Consider the following 27,796-nt stretch of genomic DNA (forward strand, 5'->3'; position numbering starts at 1 on the left):
CTGTGTAGGAGTGTATGTGTGGGTGATGGGTGAATGGGTGGGTGTATGGGCAGGTGAATGATTGAGTTGCAGGGTGGGTGGGTGGATGGGAGGATGGGTAGATGGGTGGATGAGTAGACAGGGAGTAGGTGAGTGAAGGGACTGGGATTATTTGATCTTACTTACAAAAACACTCTTAAGTGCTTCCTGACAGTGAAGAACATAATTATGGTAAGAACAGCAATGGAGGCAATGTTTATTTTTTGACCTCCGGACTCACTATTCAACTGCCCACCTGATATCATCAGGTCCCCCTAACTCACTGTCTAAAACTGAACTCATCATCTACCCCCCAGAAACCTGCTCCTCTTCCTCCAAGGTGGAGAACTGACAGGGCTTGAAAGGCCAGAGTTCCACCTTGGGCTTCAGCCTCAAAAGAAAATTAGATTCCTGGTGATGTTGAAAGAATGAGTGGGCTTTTCCCTGTGGTAATGATAATGATGGTGGTGGTGAAGGTGGTAGTGGTGATAAAGGTGGTGGTGATGGTGGCAGCAGCTGTGACAATGGGTGGCAAGTTTGAGGATTACCATGACAGCAATAATGATAGTGGAGCACTAAAAACAAATCTCACAGAGCCTACCCCTTTGCCTAACTCAGGGAACACATAACAGTCACATGTTGAGCTGGATGGTCTCTACCTCTGTCCCAAAGTCATCACGACCCTGACCCCAGAATTAGGAATCTGGACCATCAGGATTTAGTGGGCAGAAACCTCTCTCCTCTCCACCCACCCCGGACACAGCTGGGGCCATGGGGACCCTTAGCAATTTATACCTTCAGCAGGTCTTTGGCAAAGTCTTGTCCGTCATTCAGCTGGTCCAAGTTGGCAATGAACTGCTGGCAGGACATCTTCTTGCCAATGTTCTGTAATGGAGAAATGGTTCTGCCTGAGAGTAGGGATGGTGGTTGGTGTGGTCCCCACACCCTGCCCTGCCCGGCCAGAAGGGATGAGGCAGCATCAAGGGCAGTAATGAAAAAAGACTGCCTGGATTTCCCTTTGTCTCCCAAGAGTTTACAAAACTCTTTTTCACATTCAAGATTCTATTTGATCCTCAAGCGTCATGAGAGGTCGGGGTTCTCCTCAAACCCGGATGAAGGAGTCAGGTTAGATGATGTATTGTAATAGCTGACATTTGCCGGGTGCCTAGCATGTTCCAGGTATTGTACTCAACATGCATTATCTTATTTCCTTCTCACAACAAAGAGAAGGTGAGGTGGGTGTTATTATTATCCCCACTTGACAGGTAAGGAAACTGAGGTTCAGGAAGGTGAAGTGACGTGCCCATGATCACACAGCAAGGAAGTAGAAGGGCTGAGTGTGTCTGACACCAAAGCCCGTGCTCTCACCCGCTACTCCATGGTTAACTCTCCCAAGGTCACACAGCACCAGGACTTGAACCCAGGCCTCTTGGCTCCTGAGCAGAAGCTCTGTGTATTCCGTCACAACTGTCTCACCCTCTCACCTGTACAGAGGGGCGGCAAGACCTCCAAGAGGTAGGTGAAGTGAGGGAGAGTTTGGTCTTAAGAGAATCAAAAATCAATTTCCACCAACACACATGGGTACCCCACGCTGAGCTGCACTGGGACCAAGGGAGCCCAAGCAGATGGTTTCACTCCAGGAGGCACAAACAGACAAAGAGCTGGGAATGAGTGTACCCCAAAGTTCTGCCTTCGTTTTTTAACCAGTGATTAGAAGAGGGGCTCCAGCCCTCCAAACCCAACACCTGATGTGCATACTTTCAGACCTGCAGTGTCCACATTTGAGGAAATGCTGGTGGCCCTTCACCTTTGAGAAGACGAAGACCCTTGAACACTAGATATTTACTGGTGTAGGATTTTGTGGATTTAGGTTTGCTATAAGGCAGTGGTTCCCAAGATTCACCTACAGATGGGAATAGGAATTCCCCCCAGGAAAGGATTTCATAATCAAATAAGTTTATATGTTTCAGAGTTTTTAATGTGCTTCTGTGTGTTAAGAACCTCCAAGGAGAGGATTCCACGTACAGTGTCTCAAATTTATTGACCTTGGCACCATTTTAGCAAAGATTCTATTAACATCATGTGGGACATTCACACACCACAGAAAATAATTCAGAAAACAATGATAGAAAGCTTTATAAGTAGCTGGCAAGCAAGAATTTTCTATACCTTTCCCAAAGGGTTAAGGAGAAATGACCTATGTGTGCCTTAATATAGTATGTTTCATAAGTCTATGTGTATATTTTACATGTACATATATGTATTATGTATACATGTATATAGTCATTTATGTGTACATTCGTAATTGAGGAGTATGAGGGTAATGTTGATAATACTGCCTGAGTTCCACAAACACTGAACATTCCCCAGCCATCAGTCAGGGGTGCAAAATCAAAAAATAACCAGGCAAGATTTCCAATCCTAGTAATGACAGACTATCTTATTGCAGATGAACCTTCCCATCAGAAACAACTGCTGGTCAAAATATTAATAAAACATCTATGTGAAGACACTGGAGAAATATAAGAGCAATGAGGACTTCAAGGCTAAAGGTCCTGCAAATAAGGGAAACATGGAGGTGGTGAGGCTGACTAGGAGCAGCTTTCCTCTTTGAAGCATTTGTCAATTCTCAAGCAGTGGCCAAAAGGGTGAGCAACTGAGTGGTCAATAGGACTAGAGAACAAAAATTGGAATTCAGGGCCCACCAAGGACAAGGGGCCCTGGGAAACACTCTGGTCATACTTCAGCAAAACATCTGAAATTAAGAAAGGAAGGAAATTCTTCAGACAAAAGGAAAGTTATGTCAGATGGAAGCATGGAGAAGCAGAAAGGAATGAAGAGCAACAAAAAGGGTGGCTAAGGGCTTCCCTGGTGGCGCAGTGGTTGAGAGTCTGCCTGCCAATGCAGAGGACGCAGGTTTGTGCCCCAGTCCGGGAAGATCCCACATGCCGCGGAGCGGCTGGGCCTGTGAGCCATGGCCGCTGAGCCTGCGCGTCCGGAGCCTGTGCTCCGCAACGGGAGAGGACACAACAGTTAGAAGCTCACGTACAGAAAAAAAAAAAAAAAAACGGGTAGCTAAGTCTAAATGAATATTGACTGTGCAAAATAACAATAATAACGTTCTCTGGGGAATAAAATATAGAAAGAGATATAATATTTAAAAGGATGATAACAGTAGTATGTAAGTTGAGAAGACAAATAAATTAAGTTCAGGCATTTTAAGGTTATTTCATTTCCCAGGATGTGGTAAAAAGTACTTTAATAAGTCAGGGATGCATATTGCAAACCACAAAAAGAATTCTAAAAGAATTCACAACTAACAAGCTAACAGGGGAAAACGGAATTCTAAAAAATACTTAAATAATCCAAAAGTAGGCAAGAAAGGAGAAAAACAAAAAGCAATATAGACCAGATGAGTCAAAGAGAAAACAAAGAGTAACCTGGTATGTTTGAACTCAAATATATTAGTAATTCATTAAATGGTACAATTAAAGGCAAAGATGAATAGACACCTCTTAAATATAAAGGGACAGAAATCTTGGAAAAAGGATAGAAAAAAGATATACATGCAAACACTAGCAAAAGAACTCCAGTATAACTACACTAATAACTGACAAAATAGACTTAAAGGCAAGAAGCACTACTAGAAATAGAGACATCTCATAATGATAAAAGGGTCAATCTACCAGAAGATATAAGCATCCTAAATTTGTATGCACCTAATAACACAGTCTCAAAAAATAAAAGACAGGGGCTTCCCTGGTGGCGCAGTGGTTGAGAGTCCACCTGCCGATGCAGGGGACACGGGTTCGTGCCCCGGTCTGGGAAGATCTCACATGCCGCGGAGCGGCTGGGCCCGTGAGCCATGGCCACTGAGCCTGCGCGTCCGGAGCCTGTGCTCCGCAACGGGAGAGGCCACAACAGTGAGAGACCTGCGTACCAAAAAAAACAAAAATAAAAGACAAAAATTGACAGAACTAAAAAGAGAAAGACATTCACAATCTTGGTTGGAGATTTTTAACACTGCTTTCTCAGTAACAAGAACAAAAATACTAAGCAATTAATTTGTTAAATACAATCAATTAATTAATGCCAACAAATTAGAAAACCTAGATAAAATAAACAAATTCCTAGAAACACACAAGCTACCAAAACTGGCTCAAGCAAAAATAGGAAATCTGAATAGACCTAAAAAGAAGTAGAGATTCAATCAGTAATCAAAAACCGCACAAAAGAAAAGTCTAAGACCAGATGGCTTCACCAGTGAAGTTTACCAAACATTTAAAGAAAAATTAACACCAATACTTCTTAAATTGAAAATTTGAGGGAACAAAAATTGAAAAAGAGGGAACACTTCCTAACTCATTCTATAAGGCCAGCATTACCTTGATACCAAAACCAGACAAAGAAATCACAAGAAAATAAAACTATAGAACAGTATCCCCTATAAATATAAATGTAAAAACCCTCAAAAAAACACTAGCAAACAGCAGCATATTAAAAGGATTATGGACTTCCCTAGTGGCCCAGTGGTTAAGAATCCACCTGCCAATGCAGGGGACACGGGTTCGAGCCCTGTTCCAGGAAGATCCCACATACCGCGGAGCAACTAAGCCTGTGCACCACAACTACTGAGCCTGCACTCTAGAGCCCGCAAGGCACAACTACTGAGCCCACGTGCCACAACTATTGAAGCCTGTGCACCTAGAGCACATGCTCCGCAACAAGAGAAGCCACCACAATGAGAAGCCTACACACCACAACAAAGAGCAGCCCCCACTCACCACAACTAGAGAAAGCCTGCACGCAGCAACGAAGACCCAATGCAGCCAAAAGTAAATAAATAAATAAATTTATTTTTTAAAAAAGGATTATAGGGGCTTCCCTGGTGGCACAGTGGTTGAGAATCTGCCTGCTAATGCAGGGGACACGGGTTCAAGCCCTGGTCTGGGAGGATCCCACATGTCGCAGAGCAACTAGGCCCGTGAGCCACAACTACTGAGCCTGCGCATCTGGAGCCTGTGCTCTGCAACAAGAGAGGCCACGACAGTGAGAGGCCCGCGCACCGCGATGAAGAGCGGCCCCCGCTTGCCACAACTAGAGAAAGCCCTCGCACAGAAACGAAGACACAACACAGCAAAAATAAATTAATTAATTAATAAACTCCTACCCCCAACATCTAAAACATAATAATAATAAATAAATAAAATAGTTGGGTGGGAAGATATCACTCTAAAAAAAAAATAAATAAATAAAGGATTATATATCATGACCAAGTGGAATACATCCCAGGAATGCAAGGGTAGTTCAACATATAAAAATCTATTAACAGGGGCTTCCCTGGTGGCACAGTGGTTGGGAGTCCTCCTGCCAATGCAGGGGACATGGGTTCAGGCCCTGGTCTGGGAGGATCCCACATGCCGCGGAGTGACTAAGCCCGTGCGCCACAATTACTGGGCCTGCGCTCTAGAGCTCGTGAGCCACAAGTACTAAAGCCCGCCCGCCTAGAGTCCGTGCTCCCCAGCAAGAGAAGCCACCTCAATAAGCCCACTCACCTCAACGAAAGAAAGCCCCCGCGTAGCAACAAAGACCCAACGCAGCCAAAAATAAATAAATATTTTTTAAAAATCTATTAACATAATACAGCACATTAACAGAAAGAAGGGGGGTAAAACACATGATCATTTCAATTGGTGCAGAAAAAGCATTTGGCAAGATTCAACACTTCTTTCATGGAAAAAACACTCAACAAACTAGGAATAGAAGAGAACTTCCTCAACGTGATAAAAGGCATTTATGAAAAACCCACAGCTAACATCACACACTCTGGTGAAAGACTGAAAGCTTTCCCCCTAAGATCAGGAAAAGGCAAGAATACCCATTTCCCCCATTTCTATTCAACATTGTACTAGAAGTTCTAGCCAGAGCAATTAGACAAGAAAAATAAAAGTCCCCCAAATTAGAAAGAAAGAAGTGAAATTATCTCTATTCACAGATGAAATGATCTCATATACAGAAAATCCTAAAGAACCCACCAAAAAACTATTAGAGCTAATGCACAAATTCAGTAAAGTTGCAAGATATAAAATCAACATATAAAATCAATTACATTTCTATATGTTAGTAATGAACAATCATAAAATGAAATTAAGAAAAAAATTCCATTTACAGTAGCATCAAAAGGAATAAAGTACTCAGAAACAAATTTAACCAAGGAGGTGAAAGACTTGTACATTGACAACTAAAAAAGGTTGCTGAAAGAAATTAATGATATAAATAAATATAAAAACATCCTGTGTTCATGGACTGGAAGACTTAATATAGTTAAGATGGTAATACTTCACAAATTGATCTACAGATTCAATACAATTTCTATCAAAATCCCAATGGCCTTTTTTGCAGAAATGTAAAAGCTTATCCTCAAATCCATATGGAATTGTAAGGGATCCCAATAGCCAAAACAATCTTGGAAAAGAACACTTTCTGATTTCAAAACTTACTACAGAGCTAGACTAATCAAAACAGTGGGACACTGGCATGAGAATAGATATATACATCAGTGGCATAGAATTAAGACTCCAGAAATAAACCCATACATCTGTGGTCAATTGAATTTTTTAATTGAGTAAATCTGACATGTAACGTTGTGTAAGTTTAAGGTGTACACTGTGTTACTTTGTTTTTCTGTTGTTGGTGTTTTTTGCAGCGGGGCCACACCATGCAGCACGTCAGATCTCAGTTCCCCGACCAAGGATCAAACCCATGCCCCCAGCACTGGGAGCATGGAGTCTTAATCACTGGACCACCAGGGAAGTCCCTACACTGTGTTACTTGGATACATTTATAAATTGTAATGCTATGATCAACTGATTTTTGACAAGTGTACCAAGACCATCCAATGGGGAAAGAATAGTCTCTTCAACAAATGGTGCTGGGACAAATGTGCTGGGAAATTTGAATATCCACAGCAAAAGAATGAAGTTGGACCCTTATCTCACACCATATACAAAAAGTAACTCCAAATGGATCAAAGATCTAACATAAGAGCCAACACCATAAAACTCTTAGAAGAAAACATAGGGCTAAATCTTCATGACCTTGTATTTAGCAATGCTTTCTTAGATATGACACCAAAAGCACAAGCAACAAAAGAAAAAATAGATAAACTGGATTGCATCAAAATTTAAAACTTTTGTGCCCCAAAAGACACTATTGAGAGAATGAAAAGACAATCTATAAAAAGGGAAAATTTTTTCTAACCATATATCTGATAAGAGTATAGCATTTAGAATAAAGAACTCTTACAACTCAACAACAAAAACACAAGCAACCCAATTAAAGAAAAGCAAAAGATTTAAATAGACATTTCTCCAAAGAAGATATACAAATGATCAATAAGTATATGAAAAGATGCTCAAGATTACTAATCATTTGGTAAATGCAGATTAAAACTATAATAAGATATAACTTGGCTATTATCAAAAAGCAGAAAATAACAAATGTTGGTAAGGAGGTAGAGAAACTGGAAACTTTGTGCACTGCTGGTGTGAATGTAAAATGGTGCAATCATTATGGAAAACAGCATGGTTGTTTCTCAAAAAGTGAAAAATAACATCACCATATGATCCAGCAATACTACTTCTGGGTATATGCCCAAAAGAATTAAAAGCAGAGTCTCAAAGAAATATTTGCACACCCATGTTCATAGCAGCACTATTCACAGTAGCCAAATGATGCAAGCAGCCCAAATGTCCATGAGCAGATGAAAGGATACACAACATGTGGTATATACATACAGTGTAATAGTATTCAGCCTGAAAAAGGAAGGAAATTCTGATGCATGCTACAACATGGATGAACCTTGAGGATATTATGCTAAGTGACATAAGCCAGCCACAGAAACAAATTCTGTGTGATTCCACTTATATGAGGTATGTAGAGTAGTAAAATTCACAAAGACAAAAAGTAGAATGGTGGTTGCCAAGGGCTGGGGGGCAGGGAATGGGGAGTTGTTCAATGGATACAGAGTTTCAGTTTGAGAAGATGAAAAAGTTCTGAAGACTGGTTGCACAACAATGTGAATAGACTTAATACTACTGACCTATACATATAAAAATGGTGAGGATGGTAAATTTTATGTAATGCATATTTTACCACAATTTTTAATTTTTTTTCAACTTTAAATAAAAATTATAAAACCCCCCAAAATGGGCAAAGTATCAATATCTGAATAGGCATTTCACCAGAGAAGATAAACAAATGGCCACAAGCACATGAAAATATGCTCAATATCATTAGTCACTAGGGAGATGCACATTAAAACCAAAATGAGATACCACTTCATACCCACTAGAACAGCTATCATTAAAAAAGAAAACAAAGAAAGAAAAGAAAAGAAGTGTTGGCAAGGAGGTGAATACATTGAAACCCTTATACATTACTAGCGGGAATTTTAAATGGTTTAGCCACTATGGAAAATAGTTTCACAGTTTCTCAAAAAGTTAAACATAGAATTACCATAAGATGCAGCTGGTCTACTCCTAGGAATCGAAAACAGGTGTTCAAACAAAAACTTGTACACAAATGTTCAGAGTAACACTATTCACAATATCGAAATGGTGGAAACAATCCAAACATTCACTAAAAGACAAATGGATACACAAAATGTGGTACATCCATTCAACGGAATATTATTCGGCCATAAAAACAAATGAAATTATGACACATGCTATGACATGGATGAACCTTGGAAACATTACACTAAGTGAAAGAAGCCAGATACAAAAGGCTACATACTATATGATTCCATCCACATTAAATATCCAGAATAGGCAAGTCCATAGAGACAGAAAACAAATTAGTGGTTGCCAGGGGCTGGAGGAAGGAGAGAATGGGGAGTGACTGCGAATGGGTATGGGGTTTCCTCTTGGGGTGATGAAAAAGTTCTGGAACAAGAGAGTGGTGATGGTTGCACACCGTGTGAATGTACTTAATTCCACTGAATTGTACACCTCAAGCTGGATAAAATGGTAAATTTATGTCTTGTATATTTTACCATAATAAAAAAAGCATTAAGGATATACAAGATTTTTACAACACAGTTAAAAGACTTGACCTTATCAACACATAGAACATTACAACCAACAACTGCAGAATACACTTTCATCTACTAAAATCAGTCTCTCTCTGGATGGGAAAGTAAGATAATCAACTGCAAAAAAGTGAAATCATATTGGGTAAATTACCTGATTTAAAATAAAATAACAACAATAACCAGGCAAAAAGACATGTACCAGAAAAGAAAAAGAAAGAGAGAAGGGAAGGGAAGGGAAAGGAAGGGAAGGGAAGGAAAGGAAAGGAAGAAAGGGAGAGAGAAAGAGAAAGGAAGGAAGGGAAAGAAAGAAAGAAGGAAGGAAGGAAGGAAGGAAGGAAGGAAGGGGAAGGAAGGAAGGAAGGGAGAGAAAAAGGGAAAGAGAGAAGGAAAAGACGTGTGTCCAGAAACTCCAAAGGCAAACTGACATGGATGATTTGGGGCCTCCAAGTTCCCAGTTCCTCCCTTCCTCCTACCACCATTTGGATAAAAAGGGCCTCCCTGCTGCCTTGACCCCCAAAACTGTTCCCACAGCCTCTGTCTCCAGTCAGAAAAGAGTTATGGTTGGCCTGGCCACAGCCCCATTCCAAGGCCTTTTCCACTGGTCTGGCGTGACCTGCCTGCACAGCCTGGGGGTCAGAACAATCCCAGCCTGTCTTTAAGCCTCTCCCCAAGAGCAGAATCAGACAGGCCAAGAAGAAAGAAAGTAGATGTCAAGGAGAGGGGCCAATTGCAAGTCCCATGGGCAGGGAAACCCTCATCACTATTTGCAAATCTAGACTAAACCTGAGTTGTACTCAGTGCTCCTTTAAAGTTCTTGTATGATGCTCAGATGGCTCTCAGATGCCATCTGAGAATGGGCAGGACCCCCCGCCCCCAGTCTTCAGAATAGTATCCCAACCCCTGCATCTGTCCAGTCCTCCACCATCCAGCACCAACCCACCTCCCCAGCACTCCCACTGCTAACCTTCAGGCAACCCAAGTTTGAGAGAAATTAAGCTTTTCTTGAAAAACAACTTATCTTTGTTTCAGCTTGAAAGCTCATGGCACAGTTTCTCCCATCCATCTCCTCCCCCCTCTACTGGCCTCAGCCTAGATGCTTCTCCCTCCCTCACCCCAGCGTTCACTCCATTAACCAGTGCTAGTGACTGCACATCCAAAACACATTTTTATTTATTTATTTTTTTTCAAAACACATTTTTAGTACCTCTCCTTGTCTCCATCTCCAATTCTAACCCAAGCTCCCACCTTCTCTTGTCTGGAGGTTAAAATCACCCTCCTCTGGGCTTCCCTGGTGGTGCGGTGGTTGAGAGTCTGCCTGCCGATGCAGGGGACACAGGCTCGTGCCCCAGTCCAGGAAGATCCCACATGCCGCAGAGCGGCTGGGCCCGTGAGCCATGGCTGCTGAGCCTGCACATCCGGAGCCTGTGCTCCGCAACGGGAGAGGCCACAACAGTGAGAGGCCCGCGTACCGCAAAAAAAAAAAAAAAAAAAAAAAAAAAATTACCCTCCTCTGACATCCTCCCCTTCCAGCTCACTCTGTCATGGGGAATGAGCTTTCCCTACTCCCAGCTAAGGCCACACTCCACCTATGCTCTGTTGCTCATCTCAAGGAAAGCTTCGATTTTCCCTTCTCTCTCTTGCATCATCAGTTTCTCCTTGCCTGCTTAGTGGATACTACTGACATACACACATGCCCTAGTCAGATTTGAAAGAGTTCCTCCTAGACCCCTCCAGCCAGTGGCTCATTTCAGGAGCCCACTCAAAGCCAAATACCACAAAAGAATTCTCCACATCCTCCACTTGCTCCCCTCCTATCCTCATCTCCACCCACTCCAGCCTGGCATTTGTCTTCTCCACTCCACCTAAAGTGCTGTTGTGAAGGTCTCCAATGACCTTGACCATCCAGTGATAATGACCCACCGATGGGCATTCCAACCTCAATGGTCATTTTTCTGTTGACATCTTTCTTGACCTCATGGCAGCCTTTTATGCAGTTGGCCACTCCTTTCTCCTTGAGACACTTTCTTCTCTTGGCCTCTGAGACACTGCACATTCCTGGTTTTCCTCTCATCTCCATGGCTGCTTTCAAAGCCCCTCCTGCTGCTCTGCTTGACCTTTAAATAAGGCCATGCCCTGGGACGAGGTCACCAGCCTGCCTCTCTCCCTGAGGCACTCAGCCAGTCCCATGGCTTTCATTCCACCAGGATGACAATGACCTCCTCACCCCATCTCTCTCTTGCATCCCAGATTCGTTTATCCCACCAGCTCCTTGGCATCCCCATGTTCATGTCCAGTAGGCATCTCAAACACAATATGTCACAAATGGGACTTGAGCCCCAGCTCTCCCACTCACCACGCCCTCCACCCACCCACAGAAGTTCCTTCTACATCTCAGGAAACAGCACCCCCATCCAGCCAGATGCTGAAGCCATCCTTACTCCTCTCTTTCCCTGATCAGCCCCATCAGCGCGTCCTGTCAGGCTCACCCTCAACTGGTCTCCGTCATCTGTCCCTTCTCTCCATGTTCACTGCCCTGTCTGCCCCAGCCACCATCATCTCCCACCTGGACTCTAACAACAGCCACTATGGACAGTTTTACTGTCCACCAAAAGTTAAACATAGAATTACCATCAGACCCAGCAATCCACTACTTAGGTACACACTCAAAAGAATTAAAAACAGATGCTCAAACAAAAACTTATGCTAAGTAAAATCAGTCAGACAGAGAAAGACAAATGCTATATAATATCACTTATATGTGGACTCTAAACAATACAACAAATCAGTGAATAAAACAAAAAAGAAGCAGACTCACAGATATAGAGAACAAACCAGTGATTACCAGGAAGGGCGAGGGGCAATATACGGTAGGAAGAAAAAGGGTTATTATGAGATTATATGAAATCATGTGTGTGAAACTTTTGAAAATTGTAAAGTACTATAGAACTTAAAGAATTTTTCATTCAATTAAAAAATTAAAATAAAAATTTTAATTTTTAAATTTTTAAAAACCTGTACATGTGTGTTCATAGCACTGTTCACAATAGCCAAAAGGTGGAAACCAGCCCCACTGGTCCTTCTGCCTGGAAGGCTTTGTCCCTGGTCTTTCCATGGCTGGCTGCTGCTCATCCTCCAGGTCTCTGCCCCAACCGTGCCTCCTCTGAGACACCTTCCCTGACCCCCAGTCCAGCCCCAACACACCCTCCTGTTTATTCCCTTCACAGACCTATCACTGCTTTAATCACTTGTTTACTTCTTTATTTTCTATCTCCTCTAACTAGAAGGTAGGCATCCTGAGGCAGGGGTTCTCTTTCCTTCCTTTTATGGAACACAGAAGGTGCTGAGCCCCTAGAGTCCAAACGCCCCTCCTACAGAAAGTCCTCCAGATCCCTCCACCAGGCTGTGTCCATCTGAAGAGGTGCACCTACTCCATCTGCCAGTCCCTGTACTGCCTCCTGCTCTAACCAGAGCTATTTCTGGAGGCCCTAGCAGGCCCCACATTCCTGAGATCCCCACCTTCCACCAGACACTCAGTCTCTGTCAAAGAGCAGAAGAATGAGAGCAGGAAGGGAGGGGGAAAAGAACAAAGCAGGTGATGCCACTTCCGTTGGGGTCCTTTGGAAAGCTCACAGTAACTGCAACAACCCGGCCCTGGGCTAAGCACTTTCCAAGTGCTGTCTCCTTAAGTCTTACAGGGACTTTCTGATGGGGAAACTGAGGTTTAGGGAAGTAAATAACTCACTCCAGGTCACAAGCTATTGTGTGGAGAAATACAGAGGACTCCAAGCCAGAACGCTTGCTTTTGATGTTTTGCAATGCCGCCTCAAGAGAGAGACGGGATCCTCAATGTCTGCTGGCTGCAAATATGATCAATCGTGCCCCACCCGCTTCTGATCTACGAAGGTGGTGATGTTTCTCTTCAGCTGTGGGCATTAAGGTGGTGCCATGGGCAGCTAAGTCCCACCAAGCTCGAGAGTATTCTCGACCCAGGGTTCACTGACTGCTGCCCTTGTTAGCAGCTCTCAGCCAGGGGGAGAGGCATCCAGGGCTGGCACAGGAGTGACTGGGTCCTGAGATGGCCCTTGGCCCCGCCAAGGGTGGGGATGGGGAGACGAGGGGTGTGCTTAAAGCTCCTTTTAAGGTAAGCCAGCAACACCTGCTCTCCGTAAACAAACAGTAAGCAGTCTTGGGGGAACGTCAACCCGTTAATGGGCATTTGCTCTGGTGATATTCCCATGGAATACACACGTCTTCTCTCCTGTTCCACACCCAGGCTGACAGCCCAGGCGGACATAACCAAAGTTGTCACACAACTACTCTTTGTGCCGAGGTCCGCGAGGCTCTCACTCTCCCCAGGCCAGGCACCCCAGTGTGCCCACGCTTGCTCAGGCTGCCATCAGGCGGGGCACTTCACCTTCTTGATCTTCCAGGGATCTACAGGCTGGGGCTTTGGGCTCTCTATTATTTAAATTTTAATATTAATAATACATGTGATTATTGTTATTACTGTGCAATAATATTATAATATTATTGTAATATATTGCTATAATACATTGTATAAAATATTATTATAATATATTGTTATAATGTATAATATAATTATTCATAATAATATTAAATAATAAATCCTTACTAAGTACCAGACCCTGACACTTGGTGATACCTCCCTCTCTCAGGCCTCCCCAGGATGCTATGGGCAAAATCATTATTTCCACCTCACAGATGTAGAACCTGAGACGCCGAGAAGGCTACTGTCTTGCCCAGGGTCACAGAGGTACCACCTGGAGGCAAGAGTAGGATCTGAAGTTGGACCTATCCCACGTCTTTCTTCCACCCTACATGTCCTGGACTTTCCTGGTTAACTTTGGAACCAGATGTGCTGGCCTGTTGTCCCCACGAGTCACTGAAATATCCCCAACCCAACAGAGGGGTTCTGACCACCATGGGGTGAGCAATGACGGGGCAGTGATCAGTGGGCCAGATGAGGTGATGTGGGACACAGAAGGGGAACGTGGAGATGGGGTCTAGGCTTACAGGGCATGCAGACCACCAGCTACACTTACCACCTGAGAGAGGGCAAGAGAGCCCAAAGAGGGGGTCCCCGGAGCACAGAGAGGAAAGAAGAAGGAATTATTGAGCCACGAGCAGCACTGAGATGCCCAGATCCCAGACCAGACACAGGCTCACAGCCCGGGGCACCCACCTGTCACTTCTCTGTTTGCCTAGTCAGGGCGGGGAGGTGAGGGGTGCGTGAGGAGAATGCCTCTTGAGGGTGATCTACCAGTTGGTAGATGTTGACCGGAAGGGGCTGCCTGGGGCATGGCACTTCAACAGGGCTGCACTCAGGCTTACAGCACAAGGGGCAGGAAGAACGTGTGATCTTTTAGCAATGTCTGGCATGGACATGGCTAGGGGCACATGTCTTATTTAGCACATCCTAAATTCCCATGTGCCTCAGTTGTTCTTACTGCCCTGCTTGGGGGCAGGGACCCAGGCAGATCTCAAGTGGATAAAACTAGGGCAGAGCCAAGTCTAGAAGCCAAGCTGCCCAACTCCCAGGTCTGCTAAAGAAACACTGGCCAGCGAGCAGGAGGTCTCGGGAAGGGGGCTGGAGAAAGGACCGGCCCTTGGACAACTCGGGATGAATCAGTGAGAGGACACACCCACTCCCTGCCTCCCCAACTCACATGTCCGTGCAGGTCCGTGTTGAGAAGCATCAGGGCACAGGTGAGCGTGTGGATCCCATCTAAATCAGAGACGGTGGCACCCTCAGCATGAGCACCCAGCTCTTTCCCAACCCCAGGCTCCCACCTGCCTCCTGTCAGAGCCAGCCTGGAGGCCTTGGAGACAAGAAGAGGCCAGCCACCTGCCAACCATACATCAGGGCCCAGGGCCTGCGTGATGCTCTGTGTCCCACCCCCATTACAGCATCAGAGTCACTCACTCGCCCCAGGTCAGGACCAACCCCTCCCTCAGAGGTGACCAGACCACCCTGGGCCTGTTCTAACCCAGATTCCTGCCTGCTGTGGCCAAACTCACCTTGAATCTCAGACCCAGGAATGGCTCTGGGTCCCGGGCTACATCCCTTCCATGGCCCGTGTCTCCTCTAATAACCAGCCTAGTCCCCCAGTTCCTGGGACTCAGGTCCATCCACAGGACAAGTCCTGCACTTAAGAGGACCCCAACCCAGACTTCCACACCAGGACTCCCACCACACCAACAATCAGCATTGCGACAGGGCACCACTGAGAATGAGGACCCAAAGGACTGACTCCAGGATGGAGGACTTTCAGGCACAGGGAGTGACAACGGGCGGGGCAGTTGGGAGGTTCCTTTTCCAGCAGACAGTCCCCATGCCACCTGCCATTGTTCATTCACTGATGCTTCTTGAGCGGGACAGAAGTGGCAGGTGGACCAGAGGTAGGAAGAAGCCAGGGCCCGGGTGGGGGGCAGGGGAGAGGGGCGAGGCGTACCTTCCGAAGTGCTGTCGTCAGGGTTGCACTGGCAGTACCGGCGGGAGAAGTGCGTAAGGACCCGCTCACGCTCCTGTGTCTCCCCCATCAGCGGAAAGGCCTTCAGGAAGGTTCTGGAGGGTAATGCAAGGATGCTGAGGGCCTCCAAGAGCCCCTGAGTCAGTCTGAATCCTCACTCAGGGTAGGACGCCCACACACACACACCACCCAAATCTGCCCAAGGGAGCTGAGGCCCCAGAGCCCCAGCATCTGGGCCCAGGGAGGCACCCTGACCCCCATAATGGCCTCTGGAGTGTGGAGTTTCAGCCCTCATCACCCTCCAGGGCCCTTCTGGAAGGATGCAGGGGACAGATTGTGAAGAGCAAAGGCAGACGAACACCTCAGTGCCAGCATCCGCTCCACTCCTGGCTCCCCCCTCCATGGTTGGGCCATCCACGCCGCTCCTCAGACCGCTCTCCCTCAGCCATTCCCACTCCTCACTTGAGGCGCTACCAGCTGAGCCCCAGGCCCAACCTTGGCCTCCCTCACTCCCCCCACCCCAAGTCTGAGCCTCCTCTGCTGGGCAGCTCTGAGTCCCTCTCAAGGCCAAATTCAAAGGTCACCAGCTCTCAGGAGTCCCTGGCAGAGTATGCCAAAACCAGAGGGGCTGGGAGATGGGGCTGGGGTCCCTCACCTGGGGCATAGGCACACCCCTTCTTGGGAAGGGAAACAGCAAGCTGAGACATTGTGGGCCTCTATCCGTCCTGGGCTCATGAGACTAGTTTGTCCCTGATTTTGCCACAGTTCACTTGGCTTCTGTAATGCCCACTTTGCTTTATCCTCTCTCAAGCTACTTCTAAGGCACCCTGGGACCTGTGAGCCCCATTCTGGCCAATCTTTACCCTTGGAGGCTTCCCAAGGCATCCAAAACTGCAGACCACTCTCTAATTCAATCCCGATCAATCAACTGCTGTATAAAAACACTCCATCCGCCATCTAGGCTTCCTCCTTTACCTGCCTCTCCTGTTCCCCGTTCTCTTCCCTGCATCTGGCCCCTTCATCTTCTCCTCATACTCCACTAGGACTTTCTAAAACCCATCCCCCATCCCAACCATAGCCTATCCTACCTGGGAGTCATCCATCCCAGCTCCGGCTCCCCAGTCCAAACACCCCTTCCTCAGGGGTCTTCACCAAGCTCCGGTTAAACTCAGGCTGCCCCCGGGATCAGCCTCATTACTGCCCACCCTCTCCCCTGCATCTTGGAACCACGGGCCTGTCTGCTGTATCCTCTGTGCTTCTCACACCAATCATTCCTCTGCCCCACAGCCCAACTTCAGGCCTCGTCCTCTCCCACCTGACCCTCTTCAGAAGCCTCTGGATCAAAGGCCACCAGCACACTGCTGCCAGCACTGCCTCCCAGAATACTGCTTCACACCCAGCACCTTCTGGGGCTCCCCAGGGCCTGCAGAGTCGAGCCTCAATCTATTGGGCTGGATATACAAGGTCCTCCCACCCAGCACTCATGCCTCTGATTGCGAGCCCGACCCACCGAACACCTTCCCCACCCGATCATCCAGTGTGAAAATTCAGACTCAGCTCAGGATAGAGTAGCTTGCAGTCGACCAACACTTCCACTGAGAACAATGAGAAAAGCCAGACAAAATACATCTCTCTTAAGCTATCAGAAAACTGCTGACGCAACGAACACCAATAGGACCAAGATTCTGGAGAGGAGAGAACTGGGGAGAGGTGGACTGATCTGTAGCTGCTTTCTCCCCGGGGACACTGCCAATCACGGGCACAGGCAAGAGGCAGAACAATTAGTGGCTTCACGGAGCTGGAGAGACAAACCGGGAGACTTGAGGGGCTATAAACATGTGGCCAGTTCTCCCTGTGAGATATCTACCAAAACCTAAAGATGTGATGGGTAGGAAGGCCTCTCTGAGAAGTAGAGGGATTTGGTTTTTTGACAGTCTCGCCACAACGAGGAGACAAAATTAGGATTTAGAACCAACCAAAGGGAGAGGCCCCAGTGAACACACCATGCTCTCAGTGGAAAGCCCTGCGGCCTTCACCCTGTGATCGGGGTGAACCCTGAGCCTTACCAAACTTCAGGGCTGCCTCTCCTCAGCTCAGCCCTGGATGGATTAGGACTGCGCCTCCCTGCCCTCCTCTAACTGCCTAGCAAGGGACAAGGTAAACCCTCTCTGGAGGAACACATAATGATCTTGAGCCACTGTAATTCTATACAAAACGTAGAGCATCTAATAAAAAAATTACTAAGCACACAGAGAAATAGGATATAAGATGGAAAGCCAAGAGAGAAACAATAGAAACAGATACAGATGATGCAGATATCGGGGTAAAAGCAGACAAGGACTTTCAAATAACTGTGACTAATATGTTCAAAGAAAGAGAGGGAAAGATGGGGAAAGTAAGTAGAAAATAAATCAAAAGATGAAGAATTCCCCCCAGAGAATTAAAACCTACCCAAAAAAATGTTTAATGAAATGAAATTTCCAGAACTGAAAAATAAAACAATAGAAAGTGAAAACTCAGTAAATGGGGTTAACAGCATACGAGACACAGAGAAAGGGTAAGTGAACTGGAAGCAGGTCAATAGAAAATATCCCAACTGAAACAGAGAAAAAAGAAGGGAAAATAAAGTTTTTAAAAGTGTGAGAGGCATGTAGGAGGTGAACATATCTAACATACATGGGACCACCCACCCCTCAGCTCAGAGACCGCCGCCCCTCGCCAGGAGGGCTCTGGCCTAGGGTCTCCCTGCTGGCCCTGCCGCCGGGTCCGCTGGACACTGGGCTGCATCTTCCCATTCCCGCCCTCTGCTCCCTGGGGCCTGCACCTGCCCCTCCTGAGGGCCACTCCCCAGGTCCAAACACCAACAGGACCTGAGGGCAAATTCCATTTTGGCTATCTCCTCCCTCAGTGACTGTGGGGAACTGGCCCACAGTTTCTCCACAAGTAAATGGGATGATATCGCCTACCTTACAGGGGTGTTGCTAAGATGCAGTCAGCAGGGTGTGTAAAGGGTACATCTTGCAGACAGGAAGTGCTCAGTACAGGCAAGCCTTTTGGCCCTTTCCCCTCCTGAAGAGTCACGACGGCATTCCCACCTTCATATTTTCAGCGCCCACCGCAGAGCCAGCACTCACTGAGTCTCTGCATTGCTGCTGCTCTCATGACCCCTTCCCCTCAGCCTCCCCAGAGGGGTCAAGAGACTTGTCCAAGGTCTTGCACAGCAAGTTTACAGTAGAGCTGGCAGGAGAATCCAGATGTGTGGCTGTATCGCCTGTGGGCACTATCCCATCCCAGCCCCACTGACCTGAGTGCTCGGTCCAGAGTCAGGCCCGAGAAGTCAAAGAAGCTGAGGTACTCCCCGGCCACCAGCCTGCTGAACTCGTTGCTGCCAGGAGAGCAGGGGTTATCCATTAGAAGCAGGGCACAGCAAACAGCGGGGGTTCGTGGCAGTGGGCCCCTGGGGACCCTGACCCACCCACCCAGACCTGCCCGCTCCTCTGCTGTCTCCCTTGCTAGCCAGTTGGGCTCTGACAGTTCAACCTTGGGCCAGGAGGTGGGGGAGTCAGGAAAGCTTCCTAGAGGAGGTGATGTCTCATCCAATACCTTCAGGAAAGGAAGAGCCACCCACGTGAAGGGAGTAGGAGGTGAGATGATGCAAAGTGTCCGCAGTAGGGGAAACTGTCCAAGAAGCTACCAGCGGGGCCATGTGGCCGGGGCTGGAGAGCAGGAATGGGGGCAGCAAGAGATGAGGCAGGGAACCGGGCCTGAGGGCCGAGGCAAGGACTGGGACTTGATCTGGAAGAGTTTGAAGCAGTGAAGGGGTAAGTGAGATGGTCAGGTCTGTATTTGGAACACTGTCTGTGGAGTGGAGGCCCACGGGGGTAGGAGCTGTCCACGAGAGACATGGAAGGGGTGGGGAGGAGGGATGTTTGGGTGGCAGAATCCACAGGACGTGGAGAGGGATGGAGTGGGTGTGGGGCATGACAGAGAGGGTGGCCCCTGGGGTGATGCCCAGAGCCCAGGACAACAGGTAGAGCTAGAAGCACCCATGTGAGAGTCATCAGCCCTTAACTGGTGACTAACAACTCAGTAGGAAGGGGGACGAGCCCATGTGAAAGGAGGGGGCACAGACAGGCCAGCAGATCCAGGTCAGAGATCTGAGGAGAACCCCTGTCAGGGTGAGCTGAGGGAAGAGATAGCCAGAGAAGGAGACAGACAAACAGCAGCCCGAGAGGTAGGGGTATGCTGTCCTGGAGGCCAAGGAAGAGAGTGTTTCAAGACTGGAGTGATGAATTCTTGCCAAAAAGCAGAGCATATTTCCACCTGAATCCAATCAAGCCCCAAGCTCTCCCTCCTGTTTACAGTAACATGTGAAGTAACACCATGAGGACACCAAATCCAAAACGTGGAAAGTTCTTCCGGACAAATGACTCTGTTTCTTCAACAAATACATGGCATTACAAAAAGGAGGGGGACTGGCAACCGCTGTTGGCTACAAGAGGCCTAAGAGACATATTGGCCAAATGTAATGCATGTACCTTATTTGCGTCCTGATTTGAACAAACATTTTTGAGACAACCAGAGAAAATTAAGTATAGACCAAATGTTAGAGATACTAAGGAATTTTTGTTAACTTTGTCAGAAATTATAATGGAATTATGACTGTCTAAAAAAATATCCTAGTCAGTTAGAGACACATACTAAACATTTATGGATCATATGATAGAGAGTCTGAAATATGCTTTAAAATATTCTAGCAAATGTGAGGGGAAGAAGCTGTGGGGGAAACAGATCAAACAAGAATAGAAAAATATTGATAACTTTGAAGCTGAGTAATGGGTACATGGAAGTTTAAGATGTTACTTTCTCTGCCTTTGTGTATGCTTGAAATTTTCATAATAAAAAGTTTAATTAAAGAAAAAGAAAGGGGCTTCCCTGGTGGCGCAGTGGTTGAGAGTCCGCCTGCCGATGCAGGGGACACGGGTTCGTGCCCCGGTCCGGGAAGATCCCACATGCCGCGGAGCGGCTGGGCCCGTGAGCCATGGCCGCTGAGCGTGCGCGTCCGGAGCCTGTGCTCCGCAACAGGAGAGGCCACAACAGTGAGAGGCCCGCACCGCAAAAAAAAAAAGAAAAAGAAAAAAAAAAATGAAAAAGAAAAAGAAAGGAGTGACCGGTGTGTCAAGGCTGTTGAAGGGGAGAAAGTTGAGGCCCAGTAGCAGACACCAGATTCAAAGACACCAGGCCGCCACTGACTCTAGTAAGAGGGGCTTGTGAAGGGCCCCTCCAGGGGAAGAAGCCAACCTGGAGGCACTGAATGTGCAGAAGGGGAGGGGACAGAGGCCATCCAGAGCAGAAAATAGAATTTTGGCTGTGAAGAGGCTGGGGGAGGAAGTACGATTTGAGGAAGGATTTTTGTTTCAGATGGGAAAGAGTTAAGCACAATTAAATGCTGATGGGAAAACTCTTGTAGAGGGAGTGGTTGAAAAGACAGGGGAGGGTGGGGATCAACCGTAATGAAGGAGGATGTCATTAGGTTTGGGGACTATAGCCCAGTGGGAGAGGTGAGGGTGTGGGTGATGCAATTTTGGGGGAGGCCCAGGGCAGGAGTGCCCTGGAGGCAACGGAGAGTGGAGGAGTCAGGAGGGAGGGAGAAGGGGGGATCCTCAGGACTTCCCTGTGGCCTAAGCCCCAGTCAGCTCTGACTTGGGGTCTAGAGTCTGGGCTGCCTCTCTTAGCCTGAGAGCAGCTCTCTCCAGAGGCTCGGCCTGCTTCCGTGCATCTTGAAGGCTTATGTGGGTGTTGGGGGTCCTTTGGATGGCCAGGCAAGAAGGACAAGGCAGGTGGACATGCTGCTGGCCGGACCTGCTCAGGACACACCAGCTGACTTCACAGCTGACTGTCCCCTACCCCTCAGGACTTCAACCTGGCTAGTTCCCTTCCCCCAAGTCCAAAGACCGGGGCTTGTGCTTTGGCGGCTCCCGCCCCTTCAGCTGGTCCCAACAGACACACAGTGAATGGGGCTTAATGAGGGCCAGGATCCCCTTCCCCAGCTCCTGGGTCCCCCGAGGTCCCAGCCAGGCCCAGGTTCCCCTCCCTCCTTGGCCCCATTAGGTGGCCCACCAGCCCCTGCCCGGCTGCTCTGTCCTCACTACCGTCCACCACGGCCCCATAACCACATGCCACATGCCACTCCCCCAGCCCCGAGGGGCCGCCCTGCCACACCTCTCCTCCCTCAGAGCCGGGGGCACCCTCGCCCAGGCAGCCCAGAAAGGAAACAGATTTAGGGCAAGGCCCGGAATTAGGTCAGTGGCAGGAGGAAAAGTTCTTGGGGACTGTTGGGAGCCCCCAGAACCAGGCCCCCCTGAAAGCAGCCACCCACACCCCGCCTTGGGCCGAGGAAGACACCGGGTTTGCCTGGGGTGGGGGTGCGGAGATGAGCTCACTTCTTGCCCAGCTGCCGGGCAACATCGCAACGCTGGAAGCCCTCCAGGTGGTAGAGGCGGCGTGCCAGCCGGCGGGCAGCTTCACTCACGCCCTGGCCCCCGTTGGCCAGTGGGTCTGCGCTGCCAGGCTCCAGCCCCTCCGAGCTGCTCAGCTCTGAGTCTGAGTCTGACAGGCCGTCCTTCAGGCTGGGGTCGCTGCAGAGGGAAGGTGGGGTTGGGGAGGAGGGGGTCAGAAGCCATGGTTGGGGGCTGGAAGGTCTCCCCAGGCCTCTGAAAATCCAGGGGTCAGACCAGGGAAAGAAGCTCCACTGCATCGGGACAGAATCAAGTCAGACTTTTAGAAAAGTCCTCAAAGGATATCATTAGATGATCAGCTCCCTGACTCCACCTTGGCTAGAAAGGCCTGGAAGGGCAGAATGGAACCTCAGGCTGGGGGTGCAGAGGGTGGGCACGATGACCTTGCAGAGGGCTGTTCACTCCAGACCCCCGGATGTCCTAACTTGCTTTGCCTCCTCTGGGTCTCAGTTTCCCCATCTGCTCAATGGTTCTCTTGGCTCCCAGCCTGGGCCCTGCCTCACCTGGCCGAGCTCAGCAACTTGTCCATGTCTTCCTCCTCGTCTTCCTCATCCCCGCCTGGGCCCGGGGGTCCATCTTCATGGAAGCCATTGGGCACGGCCGTGAGAGACAGGCGGCTCAGGACATTCTCGGAGCGGCTGCCGGAGATGGAGCGCCGCAGGGGGCTGCCCAGCTCCCCATCACCGCCAGCTGCCCCCATGTTCCCCTCGGACCCCATGTCCCCAGTGCCCAAGCCAGCCCCTGGCTCAGGGCTATCCCGGGCCCGCTGCTGGATGAGGGGCGTGAGGGGGGCCTCGAAGCTGACGCAGCTGTCGCTCTCATCCGTGAGGCTCAGCACATCGAGGGAGTCCAGGCTGCTGTACTGTGTGCTCCGCAGCAGCTCCGACTCCACAATCTTCTCAAATGTGGCGCTGAAGCCGTCCCGCACATCTGGTTCTCCTGGCCTGTGGGATGCGAGGACCAGTCACCATCCTGCCAGGTGTCCCCCTTACAGGTGCTAGGATGGCACCAATCCATGTCTGGGAGCTCCCTGGGGGCAGGGAGTGGGCATGGATCGTGTCCTGTTTGTTCTTTCTGCCAACCCTTGCTGAGCACTAGGTGCCAGATGCCGGACTGGGTACCGGGGCACAGCAGTGAAAGGACAGGCGTGGTCCTGCCCCCCTGCCCACCGTGCCTGGCCCACAGTGGGCATCACTGAGCTAAATGAATGAATGTGAGACTCTCCCTCAGCCTGGCCTGGGAAGGGGGTGGGAGGCTGCTTCCTCCAGGCTCCTCATCACAGCTAGTGTCACACAGGGTCATAATTTTGCTGTCCCCACAACCTGGGTGGCTCTTAGCCTGGCTGCCACATTCTAGCTCTCAGGGCTTGCCTTTAATGTCACCTCCTCAGAGAGACTGCGGGAGGCAGGCCCACACCACCCAACACACTGGCCCCTCAGGGTACCTCTTCATTTCCTCCCAGCCCCTCTCAGCATGTAGTATTCTGTTTGTTCCCCTGTTTACACCTGTTTCCCCCCACCCACACACAAGGCCAGGAAGCACCCAGCACACAGTAGGTCCTCTAAACCCTGCTGAGTGGTGCACTGGGTGAATGGACACATGCCTATCAGCCCCACAGCCCACTACACTGCCTAAGCCCTTGCAGAGCCCTGTGCTGCCCCCGAAAAAGGCCTTTGCACCAGCGGTTCCCTCCGCCCAGAGTGCTCTTTCCTCAAGCTGAAGTCTTCCTTTCGCATCCCTTTCTCACCCTGACTGCCCTATTTATAACTAGGACCTGCCCCCAAACACCCCAGCCCCTTTTTCTTGCTTTATTTTTTCCAAAGCACTTGTCGCCTTCCAACATACTATGTAATTATCTATTATTTTTATGACATATTATCTGTCTCCTCACTAGACCATAAGCTCCATGAAAGTAGGAATTTTTGTATATTCTGTTCACTGATGTAGCCCCAGCACCTAAAATCGAGCATCACACATAGATGAACCGAGGCCTCTTATCCACTGGGGAGATGCACAATTAAGTGGGAAAAACAGGCAAGGAAGAGGACTAAAAGAGATAAAAATAGAGACAAAGAGAGAGAAGAAGAGAAATAAGAGAGAGATAAGAAAGAGACAGAGAAAAGAGATACAGAGAGCACGAAAAACAAAGACAGAGAGACAGAATAAGAGAGACAGAAAGTAACAGAGATAAAGAGATACACGCAGAGAGAGAGAGAGAGAAACATAGAGACAGCAAAAGCAAGAGACACAGAAAAAGAAAGAAGCAGGCTGAGCCCAGCCCATTTCAGATAAACCAAGGCCCCCCATTTGCAAAGAAGCACACCCCTGGTAACCTTGAGCATCTAGCCATGCCCTGCTTAGCCCCTAGTCCCTGGGGCTTAGCAGAGACTGAGCCATATTTGGAGGACTGGGAAGTGCCCCACCCCCTCAAACCCCTCCTTGGACCCCCAGTGCCTAAGTGTGATCCCTGAGTGCTTCCTGGAGAAATACTGACCTGAGAGAGAAAAGCTGAGGCCACGGCCATCGGCCACCCCTGTCCCACCAGGAGTTGAGACGGCAGCCTCATTTAGAGAAGGAAGTGGGGAAAGGGCAGAAACCGAAAAGGCGGTAGGATGCCCAGTAGGGGGCTGGGATGGAAGTTGCCTTTACTGACCTCCAGGAGGAGGGGAAGGAAGAGAAGGGCCACTGCCCTGGGTGCCAGAGCAGACACCCAAAATCTGCCCAGCAGCTCTCTCTCCCAGGCCCATGCTGGGTCCTGGAACAACAAGACAGAGTCCTGCCCTTGGGGGCTCTCATCTCGTGTCAGAGCCAAGAACGGTCCCCATATCTACCACCCTCTCATGTACCTGAGCAAACCTGAGGGGTAGTTTTGACAGGGGCTTGAAGACCATCAGCTTAATCTCCAAACTTCCATCTGCCTCCACCTTCAGCCATCCTCCAAAATTATACCAACCTAAATACAAACAGCGTGCTCCAAGAAGCCCCAGCCTCCGGCCCGCCCCCATAGGCCCCGCCCCCCATAGGCCCGGACGGAAACTCTCTCTTGGCACACCCGGCACACACTGGCGTCTGACCCCACGTACTCACATTCCTGCCCTTGGAGACCTAGGCACACTCAGCCCCACACATCCACGTGCAGACCCAAATGTGCAACTCAAATGCACAGGCCAGGCACACTGACATGCTCACACATCCCCGTGCACACACCAGTACACACACACATGCATGCCCCACAAACACATGCTCGCACACCTCCTACACCCTTGTCTGCCCAGGCCAGTGCCTGCAGTGGTACACGGTAAGCCTTCTATATGCTTTCTTTTCTCAGCCCACACTGGGGGTTTCTAGACATTCCCCTGCCCCATCCTCGCCTCCTTGTCCAACTGGCACCTTTAAGATGCCAGGCCTCTCCACCTCCAGCTGAGGATAACAGAAATGGGGCTGTAACTCCAGGAAGTAGGACTTACTCCAATAAGTAGGAGCTCCTGGTCGAACTCCCAGATGGCACTCAGGGAGGAGTAGCTGACAAAGATTAATCCACATAAGCCTACTCTCTTGAGGTGAGTTGCAGAATTGGGACATTCTCATCTCCAAGAAGCAGAGGGATAGGCCAGATGACCTCCCACATCAAGGCATTTTGGAACTCTGATGTCCAGCCTGGGATGGAGGGAGTGTGGCCCTCCAACCCGACATAGAAACAGCCCACGGTGGAAGGGGAAGTGGGGGAGGGATGGATTGGGAGTTTGGGATTAGCAGATGCAAACTATTATATATAGAGTGGGTAAACAACAAGGTCCTATTGTATAGCACAGGGAACTATATTCAATATCCTGTAATAAACCACAATGGAAGAGAAAAAAAATTTTTAAAAAGAAACAACCCTATCTCTTATGGCCCTATCCTCCCAAAACAGGGACATAAAATTCCCATTTCATGTATGAGGAAAAACAAGAACCAGAAAGGGTAAGTGGCTAGGCCCAGGCCACGCAGCATTGGAGCAAATGTGGTGAGCCTCCCATCCCGAGACACCCACTTACCCCAGTGGAGGATCCTCAGTGTCTGGACAGAGGCTCCTGGAGGCATCGTCCCCCTCCGCCAGCCCACCAGCCCTCCAGGGCCTGGACTCTGTAGAGTCTTCCAGAATGTTTGAGTCTGGCCCCAGGGCTAGGCCATTGGTAAGGGAGAGGCCAAGGCTGAGGCCGTGCAGGGCCATGTCCAGGCCCTTGGTATGCCCCTCAGTGTGCACCACCAGGGTGCCCCTCATCTCATGCCCTGGGCTGGTGTGGCCACTGTTCAGGTCCTCACTGGATGCCATTCCATTCTGGACCCCAGGCTCCTCCTCAGGCTCCAGGCTGGGGTCGCAGGTGGCACCATCTTCCCCAGGCAGTGCAGATAGAAGCTTATCCTCATCCATGGCAGCCACGGCTTCTACCCCGTGCTGGCTGCTTTTGGGACCCAACTTGACCTGGCAGTGGATGGAGAGAGAAAGGGGTGGATCAGAAAGAGCAGGTGCTGGGGGTCCAAAGCCCAGCAGAACCAGCAGCAGGCAGCCTGCCTGAAGACAAAAGGATGGCCCAGATGATCTTCTCAGGGCCTCTCAGCTGGAGTCTGGGTTCAGGCTGTGGCCTCTGCACTGCCTTGCTCAGGCCAGCACCACTCACCTCTCCCCGGACCCCCAGCCACTGGTGTGCCCCAGTCCTACCTTCCCCGTTAACTCTTATATATCTCTGTTGTGCCCTTCAGAATTCATCAAAACCCTCCGAGGAAGATCCAGTTTGGCAGGTATAGGGAAGGGTCCAGGACTCCTCCAAGGCCACTTCCTCTCTCGCTGGTGAGAGAAGGGAACAAAACCCCAGGCCTACAGCAGCCAGCCACCTTGCCTCTTTCCATGTTCCCTTGCCCTGGCTCCAGGAGCGAGACGAGTGGTGACTGAAAAGATCTGGACTGGGGGCTGACTTTAGAGGGAGAGTTAAGTAGGGAGGCAAGGAAGTCAACAGAAGTGCAGTTTTATTAACAGAGGCCGCCCCAGAGAAGCCAAAGTGAGGCCCCGAGGAGGCGCTGTCCAGGGTGCTGAGTGGGGCAGCGCCACCCGGGAGACTGGCCGAGAGCGGGGCTTCCTCCACCGCTGAGCGCCCAAAGCCCTGGCTGCGCGGGGTGCAAGGAGGAGGGGGCCTGGGGTTCCCCTCCACACCCCGCCCCGGCCCCAGCGCTCACCCATCCTTGAGGAGGGACTCGTGAGGAGGCTGCCACGGGGCCCTCCAGGGGAGAGCACTGGAAGGGGAGCCCCACTCACTGTGCGGCCTCGTGGGGTCCATGTTGGGACTCCTCACTACTCCACCCAGGCCAGCCCCCTCCCCTCTGTCCTGCCCGGGGTCTGTTTCTCCTCTGTAAAATGAGGAGACCCATTTTCCCTGCCATCTCCACACACACACCCTTTTTTAAACGGATCAGAACAAGCTCAATTTCCCAGAGGCTTCCTGTCCAATCTCAGAAGGGTGGGCAATGTGACGGGCTGTGCTCTGGCTCTCCCCTCAGCCCTCTCTGCCCCACCTCACCCCTAGTGGCCTCTGCCACCAAGGACACAGACCAGTCCCCCCAAAGAACTTCCTTCCTCCCCTCTTCGGACCTCAGCTTCCCCCAGTAACCCCACGCTCCTCTGAAGAAAGGGTGCTGGG

At 49.3% G+C, this 27,796-nt stretch overlaps 1 protein-coding gene across 4 annotated transcripts in view; it reads right to left on the reverse strand.

Moving 5' to 3' along the window:
• The window catches only part of PSD2 (pleckstrin and Sec7 domain containing 2), a 58,684-nt gene that overhangs the window by 13,216 nt on the left and 17,672 nt on the right, over positions 1-27,796 (reverse strand). For 3 of the 4 annotated variants that reach the window (XM_049708074.1, XM_049708073.1, XM_049708071.1), the window contains exons 3-9: positions 26,159-26,586; positions 22,625-23,065; positions 22,047-22,241; positions 18,908-18,988; positions 15,586-15,698; positions 14,796-14,858; positions 814-902 (exon numbers count right to left, since the gene is read on the reverse strand). In XM_049708074.1, the coding sequence (XP_049564031.1) occupies positions 814-902; positions 14,796-14,858; positions 15,586-15,698; positions 18,908-18,988; positions 22,047-22,241; positions 22,625-23,065; positions 26,159-26,535 (1,359 nt within the window). In that variant the 5' untranslated portion in view covers positions 26,536-26,586. Of the gene's footprint in view, positions 1-813; positions 904-14,795; positions 14,859-15,585; positions 15,699-18,907; positions 18,989-22,046; positions 22,242-22,624; positions 23,066-26,158; positions 26,587-27,796 lie in introns of all 4 variants that reach the window. The other variant, XM_049708072.1, reaches the window with a different exon arrangement.

The sequence above is a fragment of the Orcinus orca genome, chromosome 3 (genome assembly GCF_937001465.1).
Source record: "Orcinus orca chromosome 3, mOrcOrc1.1, whole genome shotgun sequence".
Lineage (NCBI taxonomy): Eukaryota > Metazoa > Chordata > Mammalia > Artiodactyla > Delphinidae > Orcinus > Orcinus orca.